General features: G+C 49.3%; 1 protein-coding gene across 1 annotated transcript; it reads right to left on the reverse strand.

Moving 5' to 3' along the window:
* Nucleotides 1–544: 544 nt before the first annotated feature.
* LOC123770673 (calphotin) lies at nucleotides 545–11,451 on the reverse strand. The gene is made up of 4 exons (XM_069306068.1): nucleotides 11,359–11,451; nucleotides 6,388–6,958; nucleotides 1,762–1,880; nucleotides 545–1,606 (listed from the first exon to the last, which is right to left on the reverse strand). The coding sequence occupies exons 1-4, from the start codon at nucleotides 11,443–11,445 to the stop codon at nucleotides 1,088–1,090; spliced, it is 1,296 nt and encodes a 431-aa protein (XP_069162169.1). The 5' UTR covers nucleotides 11,446–11,451; the 3' UTR covers nucleotides 545–1,087.
* Between the last annotated feature and the right edge of the window lie 260 nt (nucleotides 11,452–11,711).

Consider the following 11,711-nt stretch of genomic DNA (forward strand, 5'->3'; position numbering starts at 1 on the left):
TACCTGCAGAAGGTCTATTGGCCCATACAAGGCAGCTTCTATTTGTATCCACCCAATCTCATTCACGTATATGTCTAACATACGCTTGAAACAATCAAGGGATCCTACATCTTACGCAGAAATTGGTTCCACAAAACAACAACCCCTTGTTACCGAACCAGTATTTACCCAGGTCTTTCCTAAATCTAAACCTATCCAATTTATAACCCATCTCCTATACTCTCCCCAAAAAACGTCAGTATCCGTAGCGTTACGGCACTGTGATTGATGTCTTCTGTAGTGATTCCTGTAAAAAAAATTAACGTTACTAATTAAATGTGATGACATCTTAGTAAGTCTTGAGTGTCTGTTATTGTTCGTAATATTGTACGACATTAACTCTCCTTCTGGCGATGGTCGAATATAAGGAGACATTGAATGATTATCTGCGAGTCTTAAGGAAATATTAGCAGTGAATACCAGCATTATCCTCACTTTATTAGGACTTAATTGAAATCCTCAGATTAGGCAAAATTGTAATTAATTTTGTCAATAAAGATGTTAATAATAATAAGCCCGTTGTATTTTATTTTTGGCAGAAATGAGATACAAAATACACTCCCCACAGTGGGTTGAGGACCAAATACACTCCCCACAGTGGGTTGAGGACCAAATACACTCCCCACAGTGGGTTGAGGACCAAATACACTCCCCCCACAGTGGGTTGAGGACCAAATACACTCCCCACAGTGAGTTGAGGACCAAATACACTCCCCCCACAGTGGGTTGAGGACCAAATACACTCCCCACAGTGAGTTGAGGACCGAATACACTCCCCCCACAGTGGGTTGAGGACCAAATACACTCCCCACAGTGGGTTGAGGACCAAATACACTCCCCACAGTGGGTTGAGGACCAAATACACTCCCCACAGTGAGTTGAGGACCAAATACACTCCCCCCACAGTGGGTCCAGGACCAAATACACTCCCCACAGTGGGTTGAGGATAGATGGCGACTGTGACAAGACTCCCCTGGACAGCGTCTCGTCACCTCACTCAGCCACATCAACTACACCTCATATTTGTAGTGTACTCCCTCTCCAGCAGTTAAGGTTTGGCGGGAGTGTAGGCCACGGCAGCGGGAGCGGCACCGTAGGCTACAGCAATGGGGGCGTGACTGTACGCCCCCACGGCAGCCGGGGCGAAAGCTGGCACGGCTGCTACGTGGACAGGTACGGCGTAAGGCTGGGGCACGGCGTAGGGCTGGGGCACGGCGTAGGGCTGGGGCACGGCGTAGGGCTGGGGCACGGCATAGGGCTCAGCCACGTACTTGTGATGGATGGGAGTGACTTCCTTGGTGGTGTAGACGGGCTTGGGCACGCCGACGTCGTACGTCTTCTGGGTGATCTTGAGTTGAGGACGCACGTGGGTGATCTGGGGAGTGAGGGAGAGGACGGGGCGCCCTAGAGCCTTGACGGACGACCGCTGCACCACCACCTGAGGAGCGGCCCCAGCGGGCACGGGCGCCGGCACGTCCAGGTTGAGATTGGAGTAGAGCACGGGTACGGGGGCGTGCAGAGGCGTCGCCGCCCCCATCACAGTCGCCAGCGCCAAGGGCAACAGGATCTACAATTCATAACAAAAAAATAAATATCCAAAATCAACAGTAAAAATGTTCACTTTTATCACAGGAGAATTTATCTGTTGATTAACTTTAAAAAAGTTCACAGCGTATCACAGGTGATTTAGAGAATTGATGAGGTGAGTGAGTGAGCACGTACTATGGACCTCATGGTGGCGGGCGTGAGTGTGTGAGGTGATGAGGGGCGCACGCCTCTTATATACCCCAGGGACCGCGCCCACACGCCCCCTGGCACGCCCTCGCCATCATAACCTTTGCCTTTTTCAGTATGTTTAGTTTAGTTCCTCTTTGATGGGTCTGGTTGGGCGAGTGTGTCTGGTCAGTGTTCCCTGGACCTGTCCCCTAACCTGTGGTACACTGAGGGACCCCCAGGAGTCACTGAGGGACCCCAGGAGTCACTGAGGGACCCCAGGAGTCACTGAGGGACCCCAGGAGTCACTGAGGGACCCCAGGAGTCACTGAGGGACCCCAGGAGTCACTGAGGGACCCCAGGAGTCATTGAGGGCCTCCAGGAGTTACTGAGGGCCCCCACGAGTCACTGAGGGGCTCCAGGAGTCACTGAGGGGCCCCCAGGAGTCACTGAGGGGGCCCCCAGGAGTCACCGAGGGGCCCCAGGAGTCGCTGAGGGCCCCCAGGAGTCACTGAGGGGGCCCCAGGAGTCACTGAGGGGGCCCCCAGGAGTCACTGAGGGCCCCCAGGAGTCAAGTAAATGGTGGGGTCTTGTCCCTTCCTACACACACGCGCGCGAGCGAACTCAAGCCCGCCTACACGCGCACACGCAAACCACAAAAATGCTCCCCACACACAAGCACTACACGCCGCCCCACACAAAAACACGTCCAAAAGAAACTCGGACACACATACACACACACACACACACACACACACACACACACACACACACACACACACACACACACACACACACACACACACACACACACACACACACAAGCACAAAACGCCCCCCCCCCCCCCGCCCCAGCAAATACACACATCGCCCCTCCAACACATACACAACGCCCCCTCCCTTATAGACTATAGTGGGGGCCCCCTTATACATACAACGCTCCCCCTCCTTTACCCCAACGAACATACACAGCGCCACTCCCCCCCCCCCCACACCACCGCCCCCAACACACAAGAAGCGGAGCACCATTCAGCCCACCTTCCTCGGGGCTCCAGGAACCGGCGACGTTGCTCCTCGCCACTAACCAAACATCGCCAGGAAGAAGACTCTCCCGAAAGTGTCTCAACAAATAACCAACGAACGTGAATTGTGCGTCAGATAAATTCTACTTGACCCGATTTGGTGCTCAGTACGGCAGGGCGGACCTTGTTCTCTGAGGCTAGGAGGAAGGGAAATATGTTGACCAGACCACACACTAGAAAGTGAAGGGACGACGATGTTTCGGTCCGTCCTGGACACACGCAAAAAAAACCGTAGAAAGGATTTCGTATGTTTTATTAAATATGTTATTGTCTTTCCTGTTTTTCTTTTGTTTTTCCGCAGCGTGTGTTTGTTCGTTTTTTCCTTGATTCGCTGTTTATCGTTTAAATTATCATCTTTCTCTTCGTTCTCTTTCTCATTTTCTATTTTTTTTATAACAAATCCTTCCTAACCCCACACCTGCCAAACCCCACACCTGCCTAACCCCACACCTGCCTAACCCCACACCTGCCCTCATTGTCATGGGTGTAGGTGTTTACAGCGGCGGGTGTGAGGCTTAGGGAGGTGGGGGGGGGGGAAGGCTTATGACTCACCTGAGGGCGGGATCACCTGTCCGGCCGCCCACACCTGCCACGGTGCAGCTGCATCACTTACCCTGCGATAATACCTGCACCTGTTGCAGGTATTATCCTAATGGGCTTGTATACTCACAGCCTGTAACACACAATGCTCGCTCTCTGACCTATTCTCTCCCCTTTGATACCTGCCGGAGGTATGACTCCATTTACTCATCCCAAAACGTTTTCGATTTCAGCAAGTGTGTTCTCAAGTGTGTGTGTCTCACTCTCACACTGTTGGTGTGCGGGGCAGTGTGGATCTCTCTCTCTCTCTGTCAATCAAGGAAGACACAGTCAGGTCACCTTGCTCTCCTGTTGTTAGTGTCATCTTACTCTTGAGTCAGAGTAATCAGTTACCCTCTCTGAATTTACGAAACGAACACACACACACGAAAATTATCATTCTCGTGTGTGTATTAAGGTACCGATTGTGGTTTGTTGATTAACAGTGTTGATGTTGATTCGTGCAACAACGTCTTGTGCACGAAAGACTGATTCATCTCCTGTTGACAAATTGCACGGTGATGAGAAGGAAATATTGATTCTAGTGTATACCTTGGTCTTGAAATCATGAGGAAAGAAATGGAGTGCGGATATGGAACTCACTATATGCACCAGCTCTTTTGATCTGGTCTCGGAAGCTTAGGTTAGGATCTCAGAAACTTCCGAGACCCCAGACCAGGGTTCATTACGGGCTCACCATAGCCCGTGCTACGTGGATATTTCGTTCCGAGTAGATAAATCTAAAACAACAATAACAACAACCAGGGTCCAGCAGCTGGGATTAGAACCCAGTCGTTGTGTACGGGTTCAGCAGCTGGGATTAGAGCCCAGTCGTTGTCTACGGGTTCAGCAGCTGGGATTAGAGCCCAGTCGTTGTCTACGGGTTCAGCAGCTGGGATTAGAGCCCAGTCGTTGTGTACGGGTTCAGCAGCTGGGATTAGAGCCCAGTCGTTGTCTACGGGTTCAGCAGCTGGGATTAGAGCCCAGTCGTTGTGTACGGGTTCAGCAGCTGGGATTAGAGCCCAGTCGTTGTCTACGGGTTCAGCAGCTGGGCAGGAGACACGCCTCACTCCCCTGAATGCCAATGGCCCACCAGACTGTGTGTGTGTGTGTGACTAAACAGTTGTATATGATACCTATGTGGCGCCTGCATGTCGATCACTAGCTCCCGAGACCCACCTTTCCAGCTATACTGGTCAATGTCAGTGACTCATTCTCCATGTAGTGTGTGTGTGTGTGTGTGTGTGTGTGTGTGTGTGTGTGTGTGTGTGTGTGTGTGTGTGTGTGTGTGTGTGTGTGTGCGTGTGCGTGCGTGTGTGTGTGTGTGTGTGTGTGTGTGTGTGTGTGTGTGTGTGTGTGTGTGTGTGTGTGTGTGTGTGTGTGTGTGCGTGTGCGTGTGCGTGTGTAAAAAAAAAGAAGAGAGGAATAGGAAAAAAGCTTAATGTCCCGCACAAGGCCAAATACAGACAACATGAGTCCTTTATATCTCTGTTCGTTCTGGTATACCTCGAGTATACCTCAAGGGGGTTTCGAGAGTTCTACTCCCCCCAGCCTGTGCAGGCCAGTCATATCTTGCGATGACTTGATCTGAAGGTCTGTTGGCTGAAGCATCCCGCACGCAGGACAGGATGAGGGAGGGGATGGTGCAGGGAGTGTAGGCTAGGTAAGGGCGTGGCTCGAGGACGCCCGGGTTGGTGGCCCTGGTGTTTAAAAGTCTCGTCCACACCCGTCCAGGGACATCCTGGGACGGCTCCTATGCCCGGAGGCCCGGTTACCCCTGCTGAAGCTCCACAGGGATAGGGGGATGGGCCCCATTCCCCTCTGTCACACTTGTTTGAAAGAATAATGTAATTTAGCTTAAAATATTGGAAACATTTTGCAATTTCTTGATACTATCCACGTGATGGCTGGATAGCTATCCAGGTGGTGGATGGGCTCACCTGGTTAGGTTCTAGCTAGCCAGGTGGTGGTGAGAGTGAAGACGACTCGATCTATTGAAACTTGGGCGTGGCCGGGTAGGGATGGACTGGGCAAGTGGTCGACATTGACCATGAGGACTCACACGTCACCGCCTCCGCCCCCCCATCACCCCCCCATCACCCCCATCACCCCCCCCCATCACCTCCCCCATCACCCACCCCTCCCCCTCCACCCGGATGTCGTAAGGCAGATTCCTTGCCATTGTTTTTTACTGAAGGAAATCTTCTGTAATGTGTAGTGGGATGAGTCCTGATAGACGTGTACTTACCTAGTTGTGCTTGCGGGGGTTGAGCTCTGGTTCTTTAGTCCCGCCTCAACTGTCAATCAACTGGTGTACAGGTTCCTGAGCCTACTGGGCTCTTATCATATCTACATTTGAAACGGTGTATGGAGTCAGCCTCCACCACATCACTTCCTAATGCATTCCATTTGTCTACTACTCTAACTGAAGTCTACTCTAGTCTACTCTTACTACTATATTACTCATCTGTCTACTACTCGTGTGTGTGTGTGTGTGTGTGTGTGTGTGTGTGTGTACTCTCCTAGTTGTGTGTGTGTGTGTGTGTGTGTGTGTGTGTGTGTGTGTGTGTGTGTGTGTGTGTGAATGCAGAATTGCAGAATTCCTTTAGAGGTAACTTCTGCATCAAGCCAGACATGTTATTCAGTTCTTCACAGTTCGGTAAGTAATTCAGATGAATGATGGGTTAATGGGAGGTCTTATAGCTTTTTCTAATGTGGATATGAATGAAACTGAAGATTATAGTGATCAATTTAGATTTATTCCTCAATGGTTACAGCATGCGAGTAGTATAGTGATGAATGTTTACACATCGGGACTTCGGCGTCACTCTCCCGACGACACTAGTGGGAGCTGACGCCGCCTCCCGAAGGAGACCCGGAGCTAGAGACAGTGACGATGGCTTCGTAAGTCACTGCAAGAGGGGCGGGGAGGGAGGGGGGGGGGGGTCAATAGCGTTCACGGTAGTAACAGGTTAGGCAAATACCACGTTATATGGCTGGGGCACGGCAAATGGCTGGGGCACGGCATATGGCTGGGGCACGGCGTATGGCTGAGGCACGGCATATGGTTGGGGCACGGCATAGGGCTCGGGCACGTATTTGTATTGGATGGGAGTGACTTCCTTGGTTTCGTAGACAGGTTTGGGCACGGCGACGTCGAATTTCTTTTGAGTGATCTTAAGCTCAGGATGAACCTCCTTGATCTGGGGGGTGTAGGCCACGGCGCTGCGGCCTAGCGCCTTGACGGCCGTCCTCTGAACTAAAACATCTGGGGCGGGAGCGTCGCCAGCAGGCACAGGCGCCTTGAGGTCCAGGTTGAGGTTGGAGTAAACCAGAGGTGCCACGGGTGCCACAGGGGCCACAGGGGCCACGGGAAGGCTCTTCAGGGTGGGCGCATCGATGGTTTGTGTCACCTGGTGGATAGACCCCTGGACAGCGTAGCCAGGGACGGCTGCCACGGGCGCAACCAGGGGCACGGCTGGGATAGCCACGGTGTCGTCAGTAGGAGCCGCCACGCACCCCGCCACCAGCAGTGGAAGCAAAAACTGAAAAGAAACATTACACACACATTGTTAACACACGGAAATTCAGTTTCCTGTAAGTAGTCCCTAATTAGCATATATAATGCTAATGATATAAAACTGATCATATATATATATATATATATATATATATATATATATATATATATATATATATATATATATATATATATATATATATATATATTAGTACATACTAGAAGTGGGTTATCCGCGTTGCTTGGGTGATGGACACCACCTCTTCACTACATACTATCTTCATCACTGTAACTTAACAACCATCTTAACTTTACATCTTCCCTCTTCACCAACTTCCCTATCCTTCACTGCTTTCCCTCTCCTTTGTCACATTTCTTAAATTTTTATTTAGCGAAATTGGAAATGAATACGACGTAGTGTCATTTCATGCAAAGGACGGGGCAAGGGGCGCAACCCCCGACCGCCTATGACGATCCCCGAACTTAGACCAGTCACCCTGCAAAGTTTGGTGAGATTATTCCCAAGCGTAGGAGCTGGTCGGCCGAGCGGACAGCACACTGGATTTGTGATCCTATGGTCCTGGGTTCGATCCCAGGCGCCGGCGAGAAACAATGGGCAGAGTTTCTTTCACCCTATGCCCCCTGTTACCTAGCAGTAAAATAGGTACCTGGGTGTTAGTCAGCTGTCACGGGCTGCTTCCTGGGGGTGGAGGCCTGGTCGAGGACCGAGCCGCGGGGACACTAAAAAGCCCCGAAATCATCTCAAGATAACCTCAAGATAAGCTTTGTTATCCACTGAGGTGTATCGGAAGTTTGCCGTAGCAAAGCACGTCGTAAATATTATACATATACGTATACATATTGTACATATATGTAGTGAGAAATCATCTCAAGATAACCTCAAGATAGATAGCGTCTAGCCACCAACCCGAACATCAATTTGACTGACAATCATACATTCTCTTTCGAAGATAAAGCTCATGCACATGGCCCAACTCTCAAGTCAGTTAAGTTATAACGGAATATTTTAAGGAGACAAGAAAAGCTGTGAAGTAACATACAAGGGTTCACAGTGACTAACTGTAGACTGGCTCTAAGGCTACCGTCTGATAAAGTGATTATCAGTCGAAGGCGCTAATTCAACATGACTGTAAAACACTTCATTTCATATAGTACTCAAGATGGCGTTACGAGAAGAGAGAGACGTTAGAGAGGATATATTAAAGACATTCAATTCACGCAGGAGCTTATCTTAGGTAAATTGATTAATAGGACTCAATCGTCAATCAAATATAAACAAAAGCTAGGCATTCAAGGTGGTGTTGAACTGTGAGCCGAACACGACAACTTGAGCACTAAGATCAAGGTGGTGTTGAACTGTGAGCCGAACACGACAACTTGAGCACTAAGATCAAGGTGGTGTTGAACTGTGAGCCGAACACGACAACTTGAGCACTAAGATCAAGGTGGTGTTGAACTGTGAGCCGAACACGACAACTTGAGCACTAAGATCAAGGTGGTGTTGAACTGTGAGCCGAACACGACAACTTGAGCACTAAGATCAAGGTGGTGTTGAACTGTGAGCCGAACACGACAACTTGAGCACTAAGATCAAGGTGGTGTTGAACTGTGAGCCGAACACGACAACTTGAGCACTAAGATCAAGGTGGTGTTGAACTGTGAGCCGAACACGACAACTTGAGCACTAAGATCAAGGTGGTGTTGAACTGTGAGCCGAACACGACAACTTGAGCACTAAGATCAAGGTGGTGTTGAACTGTGAGCCGAACACGACAACTTGAGCACTAAGATCAAGGTGGTGTTGAACTGTGAGCCGAACACGACAACTTGAGCACTAAGATCAAGGTGGTGTTGAACTGTGAGCCGAACACGACAACTTGAGCACTAAGATCAAGGTGGTGTTGAACTGTGAGCCGAACACGACAACTTGAGCACTAAGATCAAGGTGGTGTTGAACTGTGAGCCGAACACGACAACTTGAGCACTAAGATCAAGGTGGTGTTGAACTGTGAGCCGAACACGACAACTTGAGCACTAAGATCAAGGTGGTGTTGAACTGTGAGCCGAACACGACAACTTGAGCACTAAGATCAAGGTGGTGTTGAACTGTGAGCCGAACACGACAACTTGAGCACTAAGATCAAGGTGGTGTTGAACTGTGAGCCGAACACGACAACTTGAGCACTAAGATCAAGGTGGTGTTGAACTGTGAGCCGAACACGACAACTTGAGCACTAAGATCAAGGTGGTGTTGAACTGTGAGCCGAACACGACAACTTGAGCACTAAGATCAAGGTGGTGTTGAACTGTGAGCCGAACACGACAACTTGAGCACTAAGATCAAGGTGGTGTTGAACTGTGAGCCGAACACGACAACTTGAGCACTAAGATCAAGGTGGTGTTGAACTGTGAGCCGAACACGACAACTTGAGCACTAAGATCAAGGTGGTGTTGAACTGTGAGCCGAACACGACAACTTGAGCACTTAGATCAAGGTGGTGTTGAACTGTGAGCCGAACACGACAACTTGAGCACTAAGATCAAGATGGTGTTGAACTGTGAGCCGAACACGACAACTTGAGCACTTATATCAAGGTGGTGTTGAACTGTGAGCCGAACACGACAACTTGAGCACTAAGATCAAGGTGGTGTTGAACTGTGAGCCGAACACGACAACTTGAGCACTAAGATCAAGGTGGTGTTGAACTGTGAGCCGAACACGACAACTTGAGCACTAAGATCAAGGTGGTGTTGAACTGTGAGCCGAACACGACAACTTGAGCACTAAGATCAAGGTGGTGTTGAACTGTGAGCCGAACACGACAACTTGAGCACTAAGATCAAGGTGGTGTTGAACTGTGAGCCGAACACGACAACTTGAGCACTAAGATCAAGGTGGCGTTGAACTGTGAGCCGAACACGACAACTTGAGCACTAAGATCAAGGTGGTGTTGAACTGTGAGCCGAACACGACAACTTGAGCACTAAGATCAAGGTGGTGTTGAACTGTGAGCCGAACACGACAACTTGAGCACTAAGATCAAGGTGGCGTTGAACTGTGAGCCGAACACGACAACTTGAGCACTAAGATCAAGGTGGCGTTGAACTGTGAGCCGAACACGACAACTTGAGCACTAAGATCAAGGTGGTGTTGAACTGTGAGCAGAATACAACAACTTGAGCACTAAGATCAAGGTGGTGTTGAACTGTGAGCAGAATACAACAACTTGAGCACTAAGATCAAGGTGGTGTTGAACTGTGAGCCGAACACGACAACTTGAGCACTAAGATCAAGGTGGTGTTGAACTGTGAGCCGAACACGACAACTTGAGCACTAAGATCAAGGTGGTGTTGAACTGTGAGCAGAATACAACAACTTGAGCACTAAGATCAAGGTGGTGTTGAACTGTGAGCAGAATACAACAACTTGAGCACTAAGATCAAGGTGGTGTTGAACTGTGAGCAGAATACAACAACTTGAGCACTAAGATCAAGGTGGTGTTGAACTGTGAGCCGAACACGACAACTTGAGCACTAAGATCAAGATGGTGTTGAACTGTGAGCAGAACACGACAACTTGAGCACTAAGATCAAGGTGGTGTTGAACTGTGAGCCGAACACGACAACTTGAGCACTAAGATCAAGATGGTGTTGAACTGTGAGCAGAATACAACAACTTGAGCACTAAGATCAAGGTGGTGTTGAACTGTGAGCCGAACGCGACAACTTGAGCACTAAGATCAAGGTGGCGTTGAACTGTGAGCAGAATACAACAACTTGAGCACTAAGATCAAGGTGGTGTTGAACTGTGAGCCGAACACGACAACTTGAGCACTAAGATCAAGGTGGTGTTGAACTGTGAGCCGAACACGACAACTTGAGCACTAAGATCAAGATGGCGTTGAACTGTGAGCCGAACACAACAACTTGAGCACTAAGATCAAGATGACGTTGAACTGTGAGCCGAACACGACAACTTGAGCACTAAGATCAAGGTGGTGTTGAACTGTGAGCCGAACACGACAACTTGAGCACTAAGATCAAGATGGCGTTGAACTGTGAGCCGAACACAACAACTTGAGCACTAAGATCAAGGTGGTGTTGAACTGTGAGCCGAACACGACAACTTGAGCACTAAGATCAAGGTGGTGTTGAACTGTGAGCCGAACACGACAACTTGAGCACTAAGATCAAGGTGGTGTTGAACTGTGAGCCGAACACGACAACTTGAGCACTAAGATCAAGGTGGCCGCATCTTGCAATAGATGACCACGCTAGTATAACCAAAAAACACAAGCAGGCTAAGAAAGTTCGACTCCACCGTCGTGATGACAAACCCGAAGGCGGCGCTGCGTGTATCACTGTAAGAGAGGTGCTGTAAGCCAAGGGGGGCAACGCACTCACCAGAGGAGTCATGTCGTCGGACTGGTGTCGTAGCTGTGGTCTGCCGTAGGAAGCTCTGCGGACGTTTATATACGAGGATTGTGGCATCCGTCCTTGTATGGTCTCGCCCGACCACACCCAGCTGACCACCTCCCTCTCCCTCCTACAAGAGCCCCACGCCTCTTGTGCTCCTCTAGACTATTAATTGCCCTAAACGCTATGCGAACTAGTGGCTGTAGGTATTGTAGATACTAGCTAAACTATCTTTAAATCCAACATTATGTTTGTAACTCATATTTAATGTATGTACCTTTACCTGAATACAGAATCTAAATCTAAATCTAATTGTATCTGTATTTCTTACTCTTCACTCT

This window comes from Procambarus clarkii, chromosome 56, assembly GCF_040958095.1.
Source record: "Procambarus clarkii isolate CNS0578487 chromosome 56, FALCON_Pclarkii_2.0, whole genome shotgun sequence".
NCBI lineage: Eukaryota > Metazoa > Arthropoda > Malacostraca > Decapoda > Cambaridae > Procambarus > Procambarus clarkii.

Bases quoted from the DNA above. Each gene is read 5' to 3' on its own strand.
- LOC123770673 (XM_069306068.1), bottom strand. From the start codon at position 11,445: ATGCCACAATCCTCGTATATAAACGTCCGCAGAGCTTCCTACGGCAGA. The intron at 1,881-6,387 runs AACCTGTTACTA...ATACTGAAAAAG, and splicing joins ATATAACGTGGTATTTGCCT to GCAAAGGTTATGATGGCGAG. The intron at 1,607-1,761 runs GTACGTGCTCAC...TATGAATTGTAG, and splicing joins CCGCCACCATGAGGTCCATA to ATCCTGTTGCCCTTGGCGCT.